We start from the raw sequence: 24,718 nt of genomic DNA, 5'->3' as shown, positions 1-24,718 counted from the left end.
GCATGCCATCTTCCCCTCACAGGGCCCAGGAGAGGATGACGGTGAGAAAGGGAAGTTTCAAAGGCAGGCACCAGTCATTGACCGAGACTCCCAGCAATGGCTTGCAATGCAAATATCAATAACAAACGCCTTTTATTGTCATATATCTGAACTCACCCTTTGTGTGAAGCTAAAATATTTCAAGATTGAAGATTTCAATCCCCAAGTTACTTTTCTATATTTTCCTTAGCTGTATGCTCACAAATACCCCCCTTCTCTCTGAAGGCATGGGGTAAGTACCCCAAGATGCCCAGCAAGACTGTGTATCTTCTTTATTCCCCTACAGCCACAGGGACCTGAAGCCTGAGAACCTGCTGCTAGATGAGAAGAACAACATCAGGATAGCAGACTTTGGCATGGCCTCCTTGCAAGTGGGAGACAGCCTTCTGGAAACCAGCTGTGGGTGAGTACTGCTGACAACTGCGCCATATTACACACCAACAAACTAGCTGGGGTTACTACTACTGACAACTGCGCCATATTACACACCAACAAACCAGCTGGGGTTACTACTACTGACAACTGCGCCATATTACACACCAACAAACCAGCTGGGGTTACTACTACTGACAACTGCACCATATTATACACCAAGAAACCAGCTGGGGTTACTACTACTGACAACTGCGCCATATTACAAACCAGCTGGGGTTACTACTACTGACAACTGCGCCATATTACACACCAACAAACCAGCTGGGGTTACTACTACTGACAACTGCGCCATATTACACACCAACAAACCAGCTGGGGTTACTACTACTGACAACTGCACCATATTATACACCATCAAAACCAGCTGGGGTTACTACTACTGACAACTGCGCCATATTACACGCCAACAAACCAGCTGGGGTTACTACTACTGACAACTGCACCATATTATACACCATCAAAACCAGCTGGGGTTACTACTACTGACAACTGCGCCATATTACACGCCAACAAACCAGCTGGGGTTACTACTACTGACAACTGTGCCATATTACACACCAACAAACCAGCGGGGGTTACTACTACTGACAACTGTGCCATATTACACGCCAACAAACCAGCTGGGGTTACTACTACTGACAACTGTGCCATATTACACGCCAACAAACCAGCTGGGGTTACTACTACTGACAACTGCGCCATATTACACGCCAACAAACCAGCTGGGGTTACTACTGCTGACCACCTCTCCATATTCCCCACCAACAAACCAGTTGTGGGTTAGTACTACTGACCCCTGCTCCATATTACACACCAACAAACCAGTTGTGGGTTAGTACTACTGACCCCTGCTCCATATTACACACCAACAAACCAGTTGTGGGTTAGTACTACTGACCACCTCTCCATATTACACACCAGCAAACATTAGTTGAATGATTGGCAGTATTAAATTATGGACGGTCTTATACATGTTTAAGATGCTCTATCCTTCTGACAGTTGCTATAGTCTTAGCACATTCCTTAACTAATTGGTGAATGTGCCAGATGTGTTTTTTGCTTTGTCATCTTTTTGCACATTCTTTCTGCCCCTCTCTCCTTCTGTCTCCACTCTCTCTCTCACACACACACACACACACACACACACATTCTTGTGGTCCCTGGTCCCTTGAAGAGCACAGAGAGGGATGTGCATGTCTGATTACTCGCTGGGCACCGAGGCCAGAGCCCTGGCTGGAGGCCGGCTCACTCCAGACCTTTAAACGAGCTCTTACGAAATCAGCATGGCCTCTCTTCCTCCCTACAGGCCTGCTGTAATGAGGTCAGCACGGAACGAGGAGGAGTAGGTTAGGCTGCTTACCACATTGTAAAGGCACTGGCTCGCGTTCCCACTCTGGTCCCCCTCGCTTCTGAGGGGCTGCACTTAAGGAGCAGGGCTGGCTCGACATGTGAGGGTCACAGCCCCCTGTACATGGTTACAAGCAGCAAACGTTACGATATAACACAGTTTGTCCGAGCTCTGCTGTGTAGGGCTTTGAGGCACGGTTGCATCAGACGTTCGCTGCCATTTCAACATCGTCAAATGACTGGATTCTGTAACTTTTGATGCAGTATGTAGCACTGGATTTTTATTGCTGTTTTCTGATTTGAGTCTGATGGGTTAAGTATGAAAGCCAGTTGACCAAAGTGGTAAGAAGTCATTACCAGAAAGCCTACAAAAGGTATTCTTTCACATCAGCAGCTTTTGGGTAACAGGGGTCATATTTTGTCTACCTCGCTGGTGAACATGGGCAGCCAAAAGACACAAAATGTGATTGAGTAGGATAAAGGCTCAGATCAACAATCTTTATATATACATACACACACAGTGGTGTGAAAAAGGTGTTTTCCCCCTTCTTATTTTTTTTGCGTGTTTGTCACACTTAAATGTTTCAGATCATCAAACAAATGATTAGACAAAGATAACAAGTAAACAAGTAAACACAAAATACAGTTTTTAAATGAAGGTTTTTATTATTAAGGGGAAAAATGTGGTTTATCACATCTTTGGAAAGCTGAGTTCAATTTCTCTAGCCACACCAAGGCCTGATTACTGCCACACCTGTTCTCAATCAAGATATCACTTAAATAGGACCTGCCTGACAAAGTGAAGTAGACCAAAAGATCCTCAAAAGCTAGACACCATGCTACAATCCAAAGAAATTCAGGAACAAATTGGATACAAAGTAGTTGAGGTCTATCAGTCTGGAAAAGGTTATAAAGCCATTTCTAAAGCTTTGGGACTCCAGCGAACCACAGTGAGAGCCATTATCCACAAATGGTGAAAACATAGAACAGTGGTGAACCTTCCCAGGAGTGGCCAGCCAACCAAAATTAACCCAAAGGCGCAGCGACGACTGCAAGAGGTCACAAGACCCCACAACAACATCCAAAGAACTGCAGGCCTCACTTGCCTCAGTTAAGGTCAGTGTTCATGACTCCACCATAAGAAAGAGACTGGGCAAAAATGGCCTGCATGGCAGAGTTCCAAGACAAACCACTGCTGAGCAAAAATAACAAAGGCTCGTCTCATCTTGATGATCCCCAAGACTTTTGGGAAAATACTCTGTGGACTGACGAGACAAAAGTTGAACTTTTTGGAAGGTGTATGTCCCATTACATCTGGCGTAAAAGTAACAGCATTTCAGAAAAGGAACATCATACCAACAGTAAAATATGGTGGTGGTAGTGTGATGGTCTGGGGCTGTTTTGCTGCTTCAGAACATGGAAGAATGCTGTGGTAAATGGAACCATGAATTCTGCTGTCTCCCAAAAAGCCTGAAGGAGAATGTCCGGCCATCTATTTGTGACCTCAAGCTGAAGCGCACTTGGGTTCTGCAGCAGGACGATGATCCAAAACACACCAGCAAGTCCACCTCTGAATGGCTTAAACAAAATGAAGACTTGAGTGGCCCAGTCAAAGTCCTGACCTGAATCCGATTGAGATGCTGTGGTATGACCTTAAAAAGGTGGCTGATGCTCAAACCCTCCAATGTGGCTGAATTACAACAATTCTGCAAAGATGAGTGGGCCAGAATTCCTCCACAGCACTGTAAAAGACTCATTGCCAGTTATCGCGAACGTTTGATTGCAGTTGTTGCTGCTAAGGGTGGCCCAGCCAGTTATTAGGTTTATGGGCAACCACTTTTCCACACAGGGCCATGTAGGTTTGGGGTTTTTTCCCTTAATAATAAAAACTGCACCTTGTCTTTACTCGTCATCTTTGTCTAATATTTTAATTTGTCTGATCATCTGAAACATTTAAGTGTGACAAACATGCAATAAAAAAAATAATATCAGGAAGGGGGCAAACACTTTTTTCATATGTGTGTGTGTATAAAACAAATAAATAACAATATATAACAACCTTATTTATAAAGATTAACCTCAAATTATGAATTGCATTGTATTATTTATAATTAGTTTGATTTATAAGGCATGTGTACAGCTGTGTATTTTTCAAAATAAGGTTTCATTTAAAAATCAAACACAAACCCTGCAATCTGAATTTTGGGGAATCCATCCAAGAATCACTGAGTATTCAGGCAATGGAATCCTTATAAATAAATATCTAATTAATCATTTGCCAAAAGTATTGTTTTTGTATCAAGAACAGTAAAACTGAACTCATCAAAGTCGCTGTTGCCATGCCTACTGAATCCCGTGTGTCCTTAACTGTTTGAAGGTGTCCTGAGATACCTGTGTTGCTATTGGTATAAGTGTTTTATCTAGTCATAATGGTGCACCCCATGATGCTCCCTGCTTGCAATCGAAAGGTTGCCGGTTCAAGCCTTACTAACACTGCCAAGTTGCCGCTGCAAGGCCTTTAACCCTCAATTGCTCGTTATATTTTGGTGTAATTAATAAAAATCTGAGCTGAATGCTAGAAATGTAAAGGTAAATATACACGTCCTGAGACAGGACAGGCGGGGAAGGTGTGTCGTGCAGTAGCTCCATGAGTCAAGAATGACGCGCGATGACTCAATGTGCTTTAAAAGCTACGGCATGCTCTCATTTAAGGTATTTCATTTGAATCTTCCTCTCTCGCCCATTGCTGCGACACCCTCTGACATCACATGCGCTAATTAAAGTTAAGGAGAATGAGGTTTATGTCATCATCCGAGTCATTCCTATTTCCAGACATGATGAGCCCTCATGACAACACCAGGGTGATTTAAAGAAGGTATAACTTGAATGCTGCGTTCTCCTTGTTTGCTAGGCTTCTGTTCTATAATGTAGTTCTATAAACACAAGTCATTACATAAATGTCCCCTGATATTGGGTTTAGGCTAGTGTTTCCTTGTGCTTGAGGTTGCCAAACGTTCATGCCTTTGTGTTTAATGAAGCTCTGCTGGGGGTTCTCGAGAGATCTCGCATTCCCGGAGAGACCCCTCATCTTTAGAAATATGCCAGCTGTTATTTAAAAGCCTTCATCTCTGACACTGCTCCACATGGGGGTCTTGGGTCTTCTATAGGTGCTCTTTCTGACCTCGAGTGGGTTTGACAACACTTGTATGTCCTCTAGGGAGCGGTTGGAGAATTAGGCTCTCAGCGCAGACTTGAGGCAGGCCTCTAGCACAGAGGTGTCTTCATTTTCTCCACTCAGCGATATGTGAAAATGTGTTTTGACAGCAAAGCTACGACAGTGTCCCAGACAACACCCCATGCGAGTAACTCCAAGTCACTCAAAAAACCCGACCAGTTTGTGTCTGTCATGGCCCCTTAAAATGACTTTGTAACTTTCGTCGGATGGCGGTGGTGGTGTTATTGTTGTCGTTGTTGATGGCTGCTATGTAAATGAAAGGGAAATGAGTTCTAGTGAATAGCTCATGGAGGATTAATGTCCTGACACTCTACACCACAGGGGTTCCCTCAGAAAGCCCATTCATCCATCTAATGGCTCTTTGCTCGTCTCGCATCCCATCTTGCTCTCGCTCAAAATCCGGGAGAAAGTTTACTCTCATAACATTCCCATCCCGTATTTAATATCTCCCTGTTGCTTTTTTTTTGTTTTTGTTTTATTTATTTATTTATTTATTTTAGGAGGAAAGAGCTTAGCCGTGTCGTGACTGAGGCATCGTACAAATGACACGGTAATGATCATTATGGTTAAGCGGGGTAATTTCGGTGACGGCACATCCGTAGCAACTGTTTTGGGTTTCATCTCGATAACGAGAAGAATGCTGCGAGCACAGATTTCAAAGTTAGAGAATTACGAGCCGAATGCCGTTCGCTAACTTGATATACGTGCGTTACAGTCTTCCCGCCTGCGGTCATTCGACGTTAAGCGGGAAGCCGCCGTATCCGATCTGACGGAACGCCAGCAGATGCACCTCAGTGTTCTGGCTTTTCCATAATGCCGTCAACTTCTCTGGGTCTCCTCGCACTCAACTTGGCTTTTTCCAGCCCCCTTTTGCTGGACCGGTTTGCTATTTGTATAACGAGCTCTACTAGCTCGACCGCTCACAAACAGCGATCACATTCTAGCGTCGGCTTTCGCTTATGAACTCGACTGAAGCTACTGGGGGGCTGTCAGCCTGTGCCTTCTCTGTCGTCAACGTTGACAGCTTGCCAGCAGCTCGTGTCGTAGCGTTACTTCTCACGAATGCGGCTGACGGTGGTGTTCTCGACGCAAGGCCCTTGTTCACACAACGTTAAAACGGATTTGATCAGCAGAGCGCCGTCATCCAGTAGGGGGAAACGATTGAAGCCCCCCGAACGGCTGGTGAGCACGGCGACACCTAATGGAGGGTTTCCTGGGACATTTCATCATAAGGGCTGGGATGCTTCTGCCAACCAGAGCCTGTTGGTGGCCATTTGGAGTATTTACTCCCATGAGAAACTAATCACCAGAGATGACTCATCTTCTCGTGTTCTCTCCGTAGCTCACCTCACTACGCCTGTCCAGAGGTCATTCGGGTGAGTGTATACTTGCAGGACTAGCTAATGGCATTGCGTGTGTTCAGTGAGCTGTGTGTAGTTCCTAATCTCTATTACCTTGTCCTTTTTCCTCTCAGGGGGAGAAATATGATGGGAGGAAAGCAGACGTGTGGAGCTGTGGGGTCATTCTGTTTGCCCTCTTGGTGGTGAGTGCAATCTTCAGTTCCTCACTGGACTTTCATTGCCTAATATGAGCGCAATCAAAGGCACCAGTAAAAGTGCATCAGGAATTGTCAACATTGATTTGAGCTTAATTTTTGTGTGTGTGTTTAAGACGTTTTATTTAGAGGACTCTCTTTACCTATTCACCCATCCCACGGATAATTTTGGGGAGAAGGATGATTGTTTTTCTTTGCTTTGCTTTCCCTATTCTCCTCTCTTTTTGGACCCAATTGTCCTTGGCGGGCCGGGCCTTGTTGGCCAGCCCACCCTCTGGCACTGGTCTGCTGTAATGTATTGGTCGCTAAAGGAGTGCACAGCCTTGAGGTTGTGAATCCTAAATAAATGGTCCAGTCTCCCTGTGAAATGCGAAAATCCAGCAATCAAGAAAATCCTGACAGGTACCACCGCTGGGATCGGAGTGTGTGCAGTCGATCTACCTGCCTCTGGGTATTTTCACTTTAACATTTTTGCTGTTCTCATGTCAATTCCCAAGCAAGGTTGGTCATTCAAAACAAAATAAAAGCAGAAATGTAAAAGGCAACAGGACGTTGTGGAGTTGGGTCCTGGGCCTCAAAATGGCTTAGCCGCTGATTTGCTGATTGTGCTTGGCAGGTTCTTTCCCTTGTAGTTAGGCTGTCTTCGTATCAGCTGTTGTTTGCGCCCAGCATAGTCAGGGAGCGGCCGTTCAGCCGGCACTCCGCTTCCGTGGCATTCCGCTCTGCTGATGCACTGCTTCGTGAAGGAGAGCGGCAGGGTTAATTCTGGATTGTGCTTTTTTTTCCCCTCTTTTCTTTTTCTCTTTCAAACTCCTTTTTTTAAAAAATTCAAAACGCTCCTTATGCAACACTTGAACTCTAAACACACCCTAAAAGTTTTTGTTCTCTCTCCTCCAGGGAGCCCTTCCGTTCGACGACGACAACTTGCGGAACCTGCTAGAAAAAGTGAAGCTGGGAGTATTTCACATGCCGCACTTCATTCCGCCAGACTGCCAGAACCTTCTCCGAGGGATGATCGAGGTGGACGCCAGCAAACGGCTAACGGTCAGCCTTTGCCTTTGATTTGTTTAGTGTTGGCCTCGTTAAACGCCAGACCTACAACAGCTCGGGGCCGTCGTATGTTCTGCATTGTTCACGCTGGCGTGTCTTACATCGTTTTGTGCTTTCAGTATTAAGGACTAGCTGCGTTACAGCCACGTTTGCTTCAAAATGGCTCATTGCCGAGTCTGTGACCTTTGTCCGCTATAAGTCATATTATTCCTCCAAAAGTGGCGTGATTTCCATTGTTGTCGACTGGTGGGTTCCACGTCAGGCGTGTCTCAGTGGCGTTGAAGTTCAGTTCTCTAGATTGATGCGAGCCTGCTGACGTTATGCCGGGCTGTTTGTCCAGCCTACATTCACCTTGGTTGCGGACTCTCCTTTGCTTAGAGAGAGAGATGGAGAGTGCGAGAGAAGGAGGGAGAGAGATTGATTTCACAGACCTTGTGAAATTCCTAAGAAATCAACCTGGTCTGACGGTTCAGAGATGGACTGATGCTTTTGGAAGTTTTAGTCCACTGCTGACCGCTACACTTTGCAGGCAGCGTGCGTATTGCGATGGCGAGCGTAGGCGGCTAACGCGCGTGCGCGCGCACACCTCCAGAAACACTGTGACTCTCTTGTCTTTACGCTACTGCTTTTCAGCGCATGCTAATTCCACAGATGCAGGCGGGGATACTTATCTCCGGGCATAGGCAGGGGCCGGAGTGTTGGCTAAGATACGGGACAGTACGTGCACCGGCTGGGCTGAGATACCCAGGCCACCCTGGATGTGTGAGATGCTCAATGGGACTTCAAGGACATCCAGAGGTTTTGTTTTGCAGCGAAGCCTCAGAGTTTCTTTCTCCCTCCCTCTCTCTCTCTCTCTCTCTCTCTCTCTCTCTTCTCTCACCCACGGCAAGCTCGGATGGGTTTGTAGCGTAAAACCGCGTGTAACAGAATGTCCCGTCAGCCATGGAGACTGAAGTCTGGGGCTTTCTATGAACCGCTCTGAACAACAGACAAGAGCATAGTCATCCACACCATTGTTGCCTCGCAGTTCATTCCAGAACTCTTCAGAACTGTTCGGAAAACTCTGGAAGGTGTTCTAGAAGAGTTATGGTTAATATTCGCAGTATATTCACAACCCAAATGGGTGGGGGTGGGCGTGGGCGCGTGCGTCTCGGAAGATTCCATTTAAAAATGACGCCACACTCGACCCCTCCAGGTGTAGGCATGGGAAGGATGACCGGGCGTCGTCTTTGGTCCTGCCGCCTCTGTGCTGTGTCGTTTGTCACTGGAGCGCTGAATCGTAGCCTCTCCAGTCAAAAGTGATACGCTGCTCCCCACGTGCTGACTGCTCCCGCTGTGCCCGCGGACTGCCGCGGCCGTTTTGGAGCCTCCCACGTGTGCGCCCGTGCCCATTCCGGCTTAGCTGCTCCCGCCTTCTGCAGCCAGTGTGTGCAAAGTGTCGACTGTCAGGCTGACTTTGGATTCTTTTCCCTTTACAGCTAGAGCAGATCCAGAAGCACATGTGGTACATGTAAGTGCATCTTGTCTTTTTACTCTGTGTGTGTGTGCGCGTGTGTGTACGCAGCAACTCCCCCCGTGTTGAATTAGTGCCTACAGTGTTTACATAACTAAATACACAAATAACCCCTATAAGAGTTCATTCAGTTAGCCCAGCACTCCATGTTAGAGGGCTTCTGGGAAACAACAGTGTGAGAGGAGTGTACACGTGTGTGTGTGTGTGTGTGTGTGTGTGTGTGTGTGTGTGTGTGTTAGGGAGATGTGTGGCACAGCCTCCACATGTTCTCAACAAGGGACGAGCATCTGCTTCACCCACAGGGGTTTGTGCCGCTGCTCATATGCCCATCAGCCCCCGCTCGGCCTACCCAGAGAGGCAAGGAGGCGTCAGAGAGAGGCTATGTGACCACGTGAATCCTGGCAGTGGGGGGTGAGGTGACTGTCTGGTCCGCCTCTCCCCTGCAGCTTTGGGCTCGAGGGGTTCTTGCGCTTTTAGCCGCTGCGCCACACTGCCGTGTTTCCCCACAGCCGACATGGAGAAAGGCCCTGAATACACACAGTTCTTTAACTAAAATAACTGTTACTGTTATTTTACTGTGCAGGAATGCACTGATCAGGAATGTAATCAGCAAAATCCACCTTCTTTTGTTTTGTCTCTGTGTCTTGCACATACATTTGCAATATTGTACTGTATAATAGGGACAATATATTGTTAGACATCATTTATTTGTATTTAGATGTCAGTACCTGCTAGTCTCATATCTATTGCTAAATGCTTTTAACTGGGACTTGTTCCACGTACGCAGTAAAGAGTTGGTGTATGTGGCCTCCTTTTGTTCCGTGCTTTGTGGCAGTGGGGGGAAGAACGAGCCGGAGCCGGAGCAGCCCGTGCCCCGCAAGGTTGCCATCCGGAGCCTGCCGTCGGCCGACGACATCGACCCTGACGTGTTGGAGAGCATGCACTCGCTCGGCTGCTTCCGCGACAAGAACAAGCTGTTCCAGGACCTGCTGTGTGACAGGCGAGTGGCCCTGCTTCGGTCCTCCGTGCGACCGGCCCTGCTCTGATCTGGAGTCAGGAGTTCTGTGGCCGGAACGCTCAGCCCTGAAGCAAAGATCCTGGTGTACCTGACTAAACAGAGGGGAGAGGGGAAGGAATAGAGGAATGGTAGCCTTGCGTGGCCCACATGAAGCTCCTGAACACCATCAATATGAACACACACACATACACGGAGTAACGCGCACAGGAACCGAGCTTGTCTTTTGGACACGTTGTCAGACAGCGGCAGCATCCTGATGTGTGCTGAGCCGGTGCTTGGGCCCCTCCCTAGCCTGCGGCACTGTCATCTTTGCCTTCAACGCTGCTCCTTTGAGTTATTCTTGTCCTATGCGGAGGTGCTCCATGGTTTGTTTCCCTTTTTCTCCTACTGATTCGGGCAAGCGGGGGGAGGCTTGCCTCAGAGCGCGGACGCGCTCGCCTGGGGAGTCCTGTTAACGCTCGTCCATCACGCGGAGCTGGAGCGCTAAGTACCAACCTGCTCCCCACTACAGCCTACTACTGTCATTGATGAATAGACCCCGGGCCGGCGCTCACAAACCACCGCGGAGCGGGAGTGCTGATCTAAGATCAGTTTGTTTTGCTGCGATCAGCGGGGTGGAACCGCAGAATCTGATCCCAGACCATCACTCCGTACTCCTTACAAAACGCACGCAGGCGCTTTGTAAACCCGCCGCAAACACATGGCGTCTGCTGTGAATGAATAACCTATCTGTGCAGTGCCGGCGGTGGCAGGTGTTCTCATGTTGGTCCTTTTTTTTTTTTTTTTTTTTTTTTTTTTCCCCTTCTTCTTCAATCTCCTCAGTGACAACCAGGAGAAGATGATCTATTTTCTGCTGCTGGACCGAAAGGAGAGGTACCCCAGTCACGAAGACCAGAACCTCCCCCCACGCAACGACATAGGTATGACACAGGCCTCCTGTGCAGCCTCAAACCACAGGGCAGCAGTCAAGGGAGTCGATGCTTGGTATGTCCTACACAAACGCTGCAAATATTCACGTTCCTTTATCTATGTGGGTGGATTTTCCCAACACAGAACAGGATTTATGGTAACCTCATGCTGCAGTTATTATTAAATAATTGGAGCATGTAATGTTTTGTTGTTCCGGCTTAGTATACCAGCATTTTAGAATAAAAACAGAAACAATAATTGGGACGCTAAAGTGTGGAATGCCAGCTTTAATAAGAATGTATTATATATATGTTTATCCAACCATTTAAGAATAAAAGCCTTTTTGATACGTGACGTCAAAGTCCGTTCTTTCTGTAATTATCCACTATTGCATCAACAGAGGAAAGTCCACTAATCCACCCCATCTCAATTTAAGACGTTTCCCAGTCAAGCTCAGATGTCAGTTCATCTCCAGCTTGGTCCAATACCCCCAATCCCACTGGCCACACAGATGGCTTAACTGATCAATCTGGGATCACACGGAGCTGCTGTCTAAAGACTTCCAGATCGGTGCTCTGTATCGACTGCAGATGGAGCCAGAATAGCTCTGGCCTCTGTGTTTGAAATGCTCTGTGTGTGTGTGTCCACAGATCCCCCGCGGAAGCGTGTTGACTCCCCCATGCTGAACAGACATGGGAAGAGGAGGCCAGAGAGGAAGTCCATGGAGGTGCTAAGCGTGACGGACGGTGGCTCGCCTGTACCAGCACGGAGAGCCATCGACATGACCCAACATGGACAGAGGTGCAGTACAGTACACATATACCCTGGACACATTACACATGTACACAGTACACACATACATTTACACTGGACACAATACACATGTACCCTGGACACATTACACATGTACACAGTACACACATACATTTACACTGGACACAATGCACATGTACCCTGGACACAATGCACATGTACACAGTACACGCATACATTTACACTGGACACAATACACATGTACCCTGGACACATTACACATGTACTCAGTACACGCATACATTTACACTGGACACAATTCACATGTACCCTGGACACATTACACATGTACACAGTACACACATACATTTACACTGGACACAATGCACATGTACCCTGGACACATTACACATGTACACAGTACACGCATACATTTACACTGGACACAATGCACATGTACCCTGGACACATTACACATGTACACAGTACACGCATACATTTACACTGGACACAATTCACATGTACCCTGGATGTTAATATATTTACAAAGGACACACACATACGTACTATATACACACTAATACATATATACACAGACACCCTGCATATACTTATTAGAGATGGCACAATACCAGTTTTTCAGGTACCCGTCCGATACCCATAACGTGCATTTGAATGTCAACTGATACCAAGCCGATATTTCGTCATTAAAAACCACCATGGTGCTGTAGTTTAGTTGTTTAGGAGAATTGTTTGGCATGCGATGTTAAATATGCTATTTTACAGATGCCATGCATGGATATGATATATGAAAACAAATACAATTTTAAAAACCAAAAAACTTTGTTTACAAGACTTATAGCCTTAATCCTTTCATTGGAAGGAGTGTCTCTTACTGAGACTATATTTACTGACTTGTTCACCACCTGCTTGGTTCTCAGCCTCACACATGCGTGCACGCACGCACACACCACGCACACACACTTACTTTCTCTCTGTCTGTAGGTCTCTTCTCAGTACGGCTGGTTCTCTGTCACTCCTGAAATGGCTATAGTTCGTCTGCATTTCTACTTATTACTGAATGCAGTTCCTCACTGTTTTAATAATAACCTTAGAACTGCCCTTGTGAATTTCAGCGATAAATCGCTATTCTATCTGCTATACACCAAATACACACTGAGTGAGCAGACATTGACTACCAGTCTCTGTTCACTTGTGCTGTGCTTAAACCAATATAAAATTAACATGATGATTAAATCTAGTGTTTAAAGATGGTTATTCTTTTTAGTAACTTAATTCTATGGACAGTAATTTGAAGTTAGTTCTTATTCAAAATATCACGTTTGCCTTAAAACTCAGCAGGCTAACGGGAAAACTGCACGAAAATCTTTCTAGCCAAAAACTTTGGATTTAGAGCAAACGAGTACTTTGTTGGTTTTTCTCTCTCCTCTCTGCCTCTGCTTCTGTCACGTTTCTGCTGCACTTTCTCCTTTCCCCGTCCCTGAATTTGTTTTACTTCAGGGTCAAACTGGAAACATCGTTTGTTGGTTGGTAAAAGAACCGATTAATAAAGAAACGACCGTTGGTCACGGATACGGCAGTGAACGATGCTAGAGCGCCGTTTGGTCTCGTTTGAATGCCGTCACTAGAAGGCAGTTAGTGTGTGACTGAATGAATATTTGCACTTAAACATAAAAGTTCTCAGTTGTTAATGGGAAGAACCCACTACAGTTGACCTCTAGAGGAGTGTGTTCTCAAACTAGCCCAGCTGTTGTTGTGTGCAAAAACTAACCCGGCAGTGCTGTATTCAGGCTGGACTTGTGATGGTGTTTTCTTAAATATCTTTGCTGATATCCCATTCAGCAATTTTGATATCATTTGCCCGATTCCGATACGTGACATCAGATCGGTGCCACACACACACACACACACACACACACACACACACACACACACACACACACACACACGTTCACTGTACCCACATGCATATACACATGGACGTGGGACATGTGCAGCAGTCTACGTATACATTCCTGTTCTCTCATATTTGTTCTCTCAGGCGTACCTCCACTGAATGTTTCCATCAGTCGCTGAGACTTCTGCCGACCGAGAGGCCAAATGTTTGGCACATCGCACATCTGTGTTTCCTTTCTTTTTTAGAATCCTTTTATTTGCAGTTTCCGTTCCGTTTTCGCTCTTCCCGAACGCCTGCACAGCCTGCTGCTCTGATGGGTGTGATGGGTCTGCTGTAGGACAGCTCGAGGTAGCGCTACCGTCACGTGGGGAGCACCTTTCCCAGTTGGCTACAGCACTGTTTCTGACTGCAGTCTAACTTGGTTTATTTGAATCCCGCTCAGGTAGTGGAGGATAATTTGATATGACACTTTGATCATTTTACTTCAAGGCACTTGCCTCAAGCATTAAAGCTCGATGTCCCAGGCTAAACACTGTGCTGTAGGTATCCAGACACACACGCACCACAGAGAGGGAGGCAGGCTTGTCTGTTTGGCGAGCACGAGGGCAGAATTTGGATATCGCGCACGTCCGCGCGGAGATCCTCACTGTCTGCTCACTTTGTCTCCCGCTGTAGTAAAAGCATGCTCAGTCGAAGCTTGGATATCCCTGAGGCCCATCCCAGGTGCAGTAAAGCGGAAAGGTACCCACCCCCTCCATGGCCCTTACCACAATCACTACAAAGAACCTTCCCCACGAGTCCAATCACTAAGCCCATTTACAGCTGGCCAAAACAAAGTCCCGTGTCTTTACGTTTAGCAAGCAGGCAGCTTAACGTCTTCTCTGTTACGCGAGCTGTATGGAAACTGCATGGCTGTACGGAGGCTGGTTCGGCTGCTGCAGGGGCCCAGGGCTCCGTCACATCAGGCTCCTGGTCTCTCTGGCCCGGCTGCGCACTGGCAGCGTTCGCCCATGCCTGGTGGCGCTGAGGGATGCCACCGACGGTTCCTCTTTCTCATTCCCCAACTCATTCCCGGCCTGCCCTTTCATTACATATTTCATTGGCACTCAAATGTCAGCACAGGGCGCGAGGAAGAAATGAATCTGGGAATCGACTCCGGATGACCTGACCCCCACGGAACGATACGTAAGGCAACTGGGGCTTTTTAAAAAAAACACATCATTGAAACGTAATGGAATGGTAGGAAAACGCAGCTGCGGAGCGAGAGAGTGGGAAATGGCTCTGCGTTCCTCACTCTCATTTTTCTCTGCTTTTGACAGACAGCCTTTGATTTCAAGTTACCCTTTGCTTTGGTTTTTTGACACCATTTATTTAAACCCCAAATTTCATTATTCGCATAATTGCAGCATAATAGGTATGAGCTTCAGCAAGACAAGATTTTTAATAACAGATGCGTGAAGGTCGTCATAGAAATGTTTGACTTTATTTCCGTCCGGCCTTCCCAGTATCTTATTTCTTTATTCGTTTGTGTGTTTGTTTTTTTTAATCACCACTCAAATAAATAGAGAAAAGCTTCCCTGCATCTTTCACCTCACACTCTGCTAGACGGTGTGTTTGCTTCCACCTCACACTCTGCTGGACGGTGTGTTTGCTTCCACCTCACACTCTGCTGGACGGTGTGTTTGCTTCCACCTCACACTCTGCTGGACGGTGTGTTTGCTTCCACCTCACACTCTGCTGGACGGTGTGTTTGCTTCCACCTCACACTCTGCTGGACGGTGTGTTTGCTTCCACCTCACACTCTGCTGGACGGTGTGTTTGCTTGCACCTCACACTCTGCTGGACGGTGTGTTTGCTTCCACCTCACACTCTGCTGGACGGTGTGTTTGCTTCCACCTCACACTCTGCTAGACGGTGTGTTTTGCTTCCACCTCACACTCTGCTAGACGGTGTGTTTTGCTTCCACCTCACACTCTGCTAGACGGTGTGTTTTGCTTCCACCTCACACTCTGCTAGACGGTGTGTTTGCTTCCACCTCACACTCTGCTGGACGGTGTGTTTGCTTCCACCTCACACTCTACTAGACGGTGTGTTTGCTTCCACCTCTCCTCCCTAGAGGATGTTCAGTGAACCGCTAACGTTCCTCTAGACTTTCTTTGCTTTAGTGTTGTAGGCATTTGGAATGGGTGCTTAAATGCCAGTCACAGTTTTGGTGTTTTTCCTAAACATAGCAGATGCTGAAGCCTTTGAGAACAATGTCTGGATGTGCTTTAGAAGTGGAGCTGGGGCGTGTGATGTTTTGGGGTTTGCTCGTGCGCCCATGTGCTGGGCTTTATGTGGGTGTACTGTGCATATTATGTGCATTTCTTCCTGTACTCTCATTTCTTCCATGTTATCTCTCTCCTCCAAAAAAACTTTTTAGACTGAGACCTTTAGATCTTTTGGCTTTAGACAACTTGAGATCAAAGCGCGTCATAAAGGGAACAGGCTTTGAAACCTATTTCATGACACATTCAATCTTTAAAAACAGCTGATGGAAGGGCCCGGGGCTTGCAGAAAAACAGTCTTAGGATCACACACACACACACAAATTAAATTTTTTTATATATATATAAAATATACATACAGTTAGGTGCAAAATAAGTGTGTTTAAAACAACTGAGAAAAAGCTCAATCCTCATATCATTTATTTCCATATACGTAAAGGCACTGAGAGCACTGCCCATTCAATTCCAAATGAAAACAATGTTTAAACTGAAAATGAAGAAAAAAGAATAATTGGTTGTTAAAAAAGTGTCTTCATTTTCATTTACAGTATAAACTGAAAGTTGTTTACAGATTTAGCTTTTCTGTTGATCACTGAACTAATATTTATGTATAACCTTTATTTCTGATAACAGCTTTACATCTGTGTGGTGTGGAACTAACATCTGACACCTGTGAACAGATATTCCAGCCCAAGCTGACTGGACTACATTCCACAGTTCTTCTGCATTCTTGGGTTTTGCATCAAAAACAGCATTTTTGATGTCACTCCACAAATTCTCAATTGGATTGAGATCTGAGGATTGGGCTGGCCACTTTATAACATCAATCTTGTTGGTCTGGAACCAGGATGTTGCCCGCTTGCCGATGTGTTTGAGGTCGTTGTCCTGCTGAAACACCCATTTCAAGGGCATTTCTTCTTCAGCATGAGGCAACATGACCTCTTCCAGTATTTTGATATATTCAAACTGGTCCATGGTGCCTGGTATGCGATAAATGGGTCTGACTCCAAAGTATGAGAAACATCCCCAAACCAATGATGCTTGCACCTCCATGTTTTACAGTCTTCACAATGTACTGTGGCTTGAATTCAGTGTTTATGCGTTGTCTCACAAACTGTCTGTGGCCTTTAGACCCAAAAAGAACAATCTTGCTCTCATCTGTCCATAGAATGTCGCACCACTTCTCTTTAGGCCAGTCACTGTGTTCTTTGGCAAGCTGTAACCTTTTCAACACGTCTTTTTTTTCAGCAATGGTACTTTACGAGGGTTTCTTGCAAATAGTTTGGCTTCACGTAGGCATCTTCTGATTGTTGCAGTACTCAAAGGTAACTGAAGGTCTTCTTTGATTTCCCTGGAGCTGATCATTGGATGCTTCTTTGCCATTCTTGTTATTCTATGATGTACGCGGATGGTAGTATTTCCTATCACGTGTTTCGGGTTTTGTTTGCCACTTTAAAGCATTTGAGATCATTTTAGCTGAACAGCCAATTATTTTCTGTACTTCTTTGTTTTCCCCTCTCCAATCAACTTCTTGATCAAAGTTCTTTCTCCTTCGGTACAATGTCTAGAACGACCCATTTTACTCACCGAGCAAGGGCTAAAACCACCAGGTACGGCATTTGCTGACCTCCTCCTTTAAATAAAGGCCATAATTGACACCAGTTTTTTCATAGAATGAATGACCTCACTAATTGAACTTCACACTGCTATTAATTTGAACACGCCCCTTTCATTAAATGAATCAATTACACCCAATTAGTAGTGTGCATGTCATGACTGTTGATTCTGTTGGTTGCCCATTACTCGGCTACACCTAGTCATGAATGTTTTCCCCATGTTGTATTATCTTTTCTGCCAAAATCAGTAATTAAATACATTTAATTCATGTTAGTCATGTTAGACTGCTATTATTTTTGCACATAACTGTATATGAGTATATGAGACATTTTCAGAAAATGTCAAGATCGAGTATTCCAAGACTCCATATTTATTTCTTCATGTTTCTGTAGGATCCATGTACTATAGATTATGGTTTGCTAAAAGAGCCGTTTAAGAATTTTTATTTATTTATTTATTTTTTTGACAGCCCTCTTTTTTGCCAGGTTATTATTAACCCCAGCAGACTGAACCGTCACACCCGGTTGTTCCAGAGCTTTTACTCAGCACTTTCTCAGGCTGTGTGCGCAAGCATGTGTTTATTTGTTTTGTTATTTTTGTTTGGCTTTTTGTTAGTGGGATTCCTGGTGCTTGTGCTGTGTCCTCGACCGGCCCCCACACGCTTCTGAAGAGCTCCCAGCGGCCTTTCGGGCCTACCTCAAACACTCTCATTACTCTCGCAAATAAGACAACCTGCTGGCTATGGGGCACGCTGCCTTGTGGGCTGCTTTACCAAACAGGATTCTGCTGACCACAGATCAGCCTTATAGGTAAAGTTAGTGGGAGTTGAGCCATAGGGATACGAAGCCGTCATACCCACCCATGCAGCATAGTCATCATCATAGTTTATTTGTGAAGTGGGGTTTATTAATCACTGCATATTTTTTGGATGCCCTAGGGGACGTATATTTCTCTGGCATTAATGTATAAACATTATAAAGTTACTTAAATTGGAATATTCATATTTGAATAATATCTGCAAATTTAATAATGTTGAGTATCTTGCTGTGAATTTAATTAGAGTTCTTGCAGTGCCCTTTTTTCAGTTTCTGCAGTGAAAAAAAAAAAATTAATAATACATTTTTAAAAATCAAGTAATACGAAGGTTGTATTCAGTGTGGAAGTTCCAAGGTCAACGTGGGACACACCCCAAAGGTGGTGGAGAAAGACCGATCTAAGACCTTCTGGGACTTCCTGATCTAGACTGACAGAACAGTAATGGCTGACCAACCAGACATGGTAGTGATGGACAAGGAGAAGAAGCCCGTAGTGACGGCTGTAGCGAGGGATCACGGCGTTGGGACCAAGAAACACGAGAAGCTGGGAAAAAATGCCAAGGGCTGAAGCAGAGCTGGAACAGCCGTGGAAGGTGAAGGCAACAGTGGTTCGCATGGTGATCGGAGCACTGGGAGAGAATGGGAGAACGGCTCCAGCAGATCCCAGCCACAACATCCGAGATCTCCGTCCAGAAGAGTGCAGTCCTGGGAACAGCTAAGATGCTACACAGGACCCTCTGGTAGAAGACCGAAGCTTGAAGGAAATGGAGGCTGCCTGGCGTAATGCGAGTGGGGAATAATGTATAGTTAGCTATTCAAAAAACATTAGTTCATGCTAATTAGATAATAGAAATCAATATTTTAGCACACTTTCCTCTTAGTTTTTGCCACATATCACACTAAAAATATACAGAATAAATAGTTTGTACATGAACTGCTCACTTTATTAAGCATTAAACTTGAAAATAACTTTTCTGGCATCTGCTATTTTGTATTATTTGGTTTGGCTTCAGAAAACTCCAACAATGTGTCCAGTGTTTGCACATTTCCTGGTACTTTTCAATTAATAACTGTGAATATGGTTTCTGACACATTAACCATCCTGGAAATACAATTTTTGGCAAACTATTTGGTATAGAAGCATGCAATTTCACATGCCACCCAGCCACGTGACACTCTCTCTCTCTCTCTCTCTTCTCTCTCTCTCTCTCTCTCTCCTCTCTCTCTCTCTCTCTCTCTCTCTCTCTCTCTCTCTCTCTCTCTCTCTCTCTCTCTCCCTCCCTCCCCCTCCCCCTCCATTCTGCTTGGAGTCACTAGAGGCTGAATGGCAGGGATGAGAGACGGTTAGACACAGGACCTCGAGTGTCCTGAAGCAGGCACCAGCTCGTCTTGGCGGAAGCTCTCTCACTGTAAAGGCCGAGGGCCTGCCTTGAGTACGTCGCGAGAGGCCTCCGAGCGTGAGCTGCGCAGCGCTGAGCCATAGAATAGACATACTGGGAGAAGAGAGGGAGAATAGATGATATGAAAGAAAGGGAACAGCTGTGTCTGCGCGGACAGCCAGCTTGCCTGACGAAGATGGATTGGTGACTGATGATTCATTTGCTCGGGCTTGGAGGTGATTGAAACGTGTGGAGGTGCGTGTATGGACATCTGTTGGCTGAGACTGAGGACAGGCTCAGATGGGTATGAGTGATAACCCAGGAAAACTGCAGACACCAGTTTGTTAGAACTCATCAGTAGACCACTGGGTCTCCCAGCTTGAGGAGACGAAATTGGGGAGATTTTTCATTCATAATGGTGGCATAGATTATCCTTTGCGTAATGTCACTTTGGCATGTGTGTGTTGTGTTGGTTTCCTCTGCCCAGAAACCCCCAACCCCCAATCCTTATGCTGAGAGCATTGTAACACACTTCTGTCTCTTTATACCCTGTGTCTCTAATGGGTAAATGTGAACTCTTGCCTGCCTGCGTGTGTGTGTGTCCGTGCGCGTGTGTGTGTGCTTGCAGGTCACGCTCTATCAGCGGAGCTTCCTCAGGTCTGGTCACCAGTCCCCTCAGCAGTCCGAGGGTGAGTGTCCGTCTGTCCCACCGGTGCCTCACCCTGCCTGGCTGCCTCTTCACTACACACAAAGCCCACACGCTCATTACACGCTCAGCACTAACACCGCAGTGCAGCAGCCAGCTAGGAACTCAGTACTTTATACCTCCGGCTGCAGACAGAAGTCCTACAGCAGTTTAACACTACGGGGAGTAGTTGTGCTAACACGACACTGCGCTCACCACTGTCGAGGCATAGCTGGGAAGGGATAGAAGAGTGAGACTGTGTGTGGGTGTGGGTGTGGATCATTCTGTAGAGATCCACCCTCGTCCCAGCCTCTGTGCTGTCTGCCCAGTGGTACTCCAGACCAGACGTGGCCATGTTGAACCCTGAGGCTTCCTCCCTGATTAGCAGCCGAGCTCCTGGCTAAACTTGGCTGGATGTCTCGGGTGGAGTGTTGGCCAGTCGCGACGGCCTTCGCCCAAAGCAACGCCAGCCATGCAAACCGGCGCTGATGTAAAAGGAAAACTCGTTTGTGAAATTCGTCCCAAAGGCTCTGCTCCCTGTGCCCTCGACAAGCATGATTTCAGAGCCGTGGCTAAGACGGTCTACACGCAGGCCTGCGTGTGCACTTTGTTCCGTTCAGATCAAAAACAGGACCACGGATGCAAATGTTTGTTGCCCCGTTGAGCTGCGGGAACTAAATCGGTTTAGGCTGAGGACAGGTTGAGGAGCCCCAGAGACGTGGGGGTTAGACGGTTTATAGAAGGCTTCTGCCAGCGTGCAGGCGAGTGTGCCGACGTTGTCGGTGCGCAGACACGCATTTTCAGGCGCGAGCATCAACGTCTCGACCGCCAGCCCGTCTGCAGCACGTCACCGTGACGATGGCCTCCAGCACGCTTCACCTCCCTGACGTCCTCAGCCTAACCACATCTCCTGTCTTGTGCTGTCTCTGCTAACTGCATGTTTTCTTTTTCTTTTTTTTTTTGTCTTTTCCTCCCACACCTCCGTGGCACTCGCGTGTTTTTCCGTGACGTGTCCGTCTCCGTGTCTGTGTCCGTCTCCGTGTCTCCGTGTCCGTGTCCATGTTTGCCTGGGTGCCGTGTCGCTGGTAAATCTCCTCCTTCCCACCGCTCCGTAGCCCGGCCGAAAGTTCCACGTTCCGCCGCGGGTCTGCCGGTTTCCCTTCCCGCCCGGAGCGAGCCCCGGCGCCGCCCGCGGGCCGCCCCGCACCATCCAGAGTGGCTGCACGCCGACACTCGGCTCCCTCTCCCCGACTTTAGTGCCAGAATCACTGCTAGTGTGTCCCAAGACCCAGACGCTGCCAGCCAATCCCAGAGGCTGCGCCAAGCCCACGTACCCCACCAGGTCCTTCCCCTTGCCGGAGGCTGAGCTGCGGCCTGTTTCGGCCGCCCGCTCGGAGCCCTTCGGCCCTCTGACTCGGCGAGCGAGCACTGCCGCCCCCGCCCGGCTTTCGGTGCCCCCCCCAGCCCCCGAGCCCCTCCCGCCCGTCCGCCGACACCCGCTCCGTCCTGTATCTGGCTCTGACCACGCCGCCAAATCTATCCCCACCATGCAGGTCACCCCCCACCCCTCCCCCAGGGGCAGCCCTCTGCCCACCCCCAAAGGGACACCTGTCCATACGCCCAAGGAGAGCCCGGCCGGCACGCCCAACCCGACACCACCGCCCAGCCCCTCCATCGGGGGCGTGCCCTGGAGGACACGCCTCAACTCCATCAAGAACAGCTTCTTGGGCTCGCCGCGCTTCCACCGCCGGAAACTGCAAGGTATTCTGGGAAGGGCGTGTCGGAAGGTCGACGAAATGCCAAGTTCAGCATAACGATGGTTTAAACACATGAACACCAGGCACTGTTCAAACTGTACAGCATAGAAACTGTCCGTACTGCGCATCTAATTGTGTATATCATCATCTCAGGCCTCATTTTATAGCAAAATCCCTTCACTGGTAAGAGAATGGACTGTGACAAAAATTACATTTAGTCTGAGAAAAAAGGACCACGTGTGTTAATCACTTCAGGATGTGGAATACATGAATGTAGTTTAGGTTGTTTATGTTTATTTTGTCAGGGACTATACACAAAATACATTAATCTCAAAAGAAGAGAGATGCTTTGCACCAGAGTTAGCTAATAAACTCATTTCCATCTGCAGTCCCTGGGCAGGTAAACATATGACTAATAAAACCACAATGTAGAGTAAAACCCACACTATCAATTTTATTTATATATATATATATATATATATATATATATAAAATATTTTATAATGCTAACATGTCAGTCCCTGACTTCACTAGGTTCTCGTCAGCCATCACCTGACCTCTACTGTATATATAGTGTATGTAAAATGTTACTGTCTCATTCTGAATAGTTCCTACTCAAGAGGAGATGTCCAGCCTCACACCAGAGTCTTCCCCAGAGTGAGTTTCTAGAACTGCACGCGCACGTGCACGCACACATGCCGTCTATGGTTAGGGTTAGGGTCTTGTAGAAAATGTGACGTATTGTGAGCACATGAAGGGTGAGGAACTAAAGCTCTGAATGAAAGTTATTTGGTGAGTGGGCATCTAAAATGCATTGTATTTATTTATTTTTAAATTTCCATATACTTTTGCTTAGCAAATCAACTCATATATAGGCTGTCAACGTTCACTGTTTTTCTTAGAAACAAATTTATGCATAAACTATCAGATTGAAATCACTTTAAGACTGAAAATCATCGTGGCAGGTGTGTTCAAATCTCTGACTGGTACCTCCTGTATTTACAACTCCCTCCTTCACATACATACAATCAAATGCACAGGTGAACACACACACACACACACGCGTATTACTGCTATGTGCGAGAACCAGAGAGGGGGGACATGGTCCATACGACGGTGGCAAGTCCTCTCCTCTGGGTGCTGACGTAGCAGTCGACCTCTTGAATGGTGGGTTGTGTGAAAAAGGGGGTTATTTTGTTCTCACCAATAATTAGCGATTGATGATGGGGGGGGCCTCTGTTCCTGAGGCGTCATGCCTCTCTTAATGCGGTTAGAGTCATTGTCTGGTGCTCCAAGCAATTCAGTCGTCTGCCGTGGCCCTCTGTCTGCGCTCGCTCTCTCTGTGTGTCTGTACTCTCTTCCTTTGTCTATGTGCAACCCTCTCTCACCGCGCCCTCGCAGTCTTTCTGCTCTCTCTGTCTCCCTCTCCATCTGTCTCCCTCTCTTTCTCAGAGGCTCAATCATGTCCACCTCCCACTATGACTCTCCGCGTGTTGTGCGCGCGGGGAAAGTTGCTCGCTCCCACCGAGCGGTGTCTCAGCTCTGGCTGGACACCCCGCCACGCCTTCCTGCTTTTTTTTTTTGTGTCGTCTTAGCAACATGTGGCCCTTCTCCGAGCTCCAGCTGGATACGGCCACGTCCTCCTCTGCCTCCCCTGCACTGCTCTCCGGCAGTCTCATAAGTCAGCGTCTGAGCGTGGAAGGTTTGGCTTGTCTGTTGTAACAGACGATTTATCCCGCCTCGGGTTGGATAAAGGAGTGGTTTCATTGTTACCAGCTACTGTTACCATTTTCTTAAAATACTGTTTACTCCATAGAGGCCCCAGCTGAAATGATACATCCTTGTTCAAATTCTGCCCATCACCGTGCTACGTAATGGATGTTCTCCGGTTTGGGTTGTTGTGGGCGTGCAAGTGGCTGTTTGGGTGTACGTGTAGCCTATAATGTAATTGTTTGGCTTTTTTTTTTTTTTTTTTTCTTCTTGCTTGCAGACTTGCCAAAAAGTCCTGGTTTGGCAACTTCATTAGCATGGAGAAAGAAGAGCAGATCTTCGTGGTGATCAAGGACAAGCCCCTGAGCTCCATCAAAGCGGACATAGTGCAAGCCTTTCTTTCGGTACGCCCCCCCAACCCCCAGCCATGTGTCTCCACCGCGGCCATCGTGGCAAACATGCTGAGAGGCTCAGCGTTTCTGGTGATTTACGTTGATGGAGGACGAGGCGCGCGCGGTGAGCATTAGCATATAGATGCCGCGGCTATGAAGGCGCGCTGCGGAGGTGTCGGAGTCCTGCCTGCCGCTCCTCAACCGCTCACAGCCACATTTCCGTGGCCTGAAAAAGTGTCTTGTGTGCGGAAAGTGTGGCAAGAGGCTGCCCAGGTTTTCGGAGTGATGTCATTTCCTTTGCAGCGTTCCTCTCTAGACGTGTGC

At 47.0% G+C, this 24,718-nt stretch overlaps 1 protein-coding gene across 1 annotated transcript in view; it reads left to right on the top strand.

Moving 5' to 3' along the window:
• The window catches only part of brsk2a (BR serine/threonine kinase 2a), a 111,042-nt gene that overhangs the window by 81,639 nt on the left and 4,685 nt on the right, over nucleotides 1-24,718 (top strand). The window contains exons 5-16 of the mRNA XM_035534611.1: nucleotides 326-442; nucleotides 6,399-6,432; nucleotides 6,531-6,599; nucleotides 7,509-7,655; nucleotides 9,140-9,171; nucleotides 10,010-10,174; nucleotides 11,015-11,112; nucleotides 11,752-11,902; nucleotides 20,479-20,539; nucleotides 22,089-22,296; nucleotides 22,901-22,949; nucleotides 24,283-24,406. Coding sequence (XP_035390504.1) covers nucleotides 326-442; nucleotides 6,399-6,432; nucleotides 6,531-6,599; nucleotides 7,509-7,655; nucleotides 9,140-9,171; nucleotides 10,010-10,174; nucleotides 11,015-11,112; nucleotides 11,752-11,902; nucleotides 20,479-20,539; nucleotides 22,089-22,296; nucleotides 22,901-22,949; nucleotides 24,283-24,406 — 1,255 coding nt within the window. The remainder of the gene's footprint in view (nucleotides 1-325; nucleotides 443-6,398; nucleotides 6,433-6,530; nucleotides 6,600-7,508; nucleotides 7,656-9,139; nucleotides 9,172-10,009; nucleotides 10,175-11,014; nucleotides 11,113-11,751; nucleotides 11,903-20,478; nucleotides 20,540-22,088; nucleotides 22,297-22,900; nucleotides 22,950-24,282; nucleotides 24,407-24,718) is intronic.

The sequence above is a fragment of the Electrophorus electricus genome, chromosome 2 (genome assembly GCF_013358815.1).
Source record: "Electrophorus electricus isolate fEleEle1 chromosome 2, fEleEle1.pri, whole genome shotgun sequence".
Classification (NCBI taxonomy): domain Eukaryota; kingdom Metazoa; phylum Chordata; class Actinopteri; order Gymnotiformes; family Gymnotidae; genus Electrophorus; species Electrophorus electricus.
This window is presented reverse-complemented; position numbering and strand designations above follow the sequence as displayed.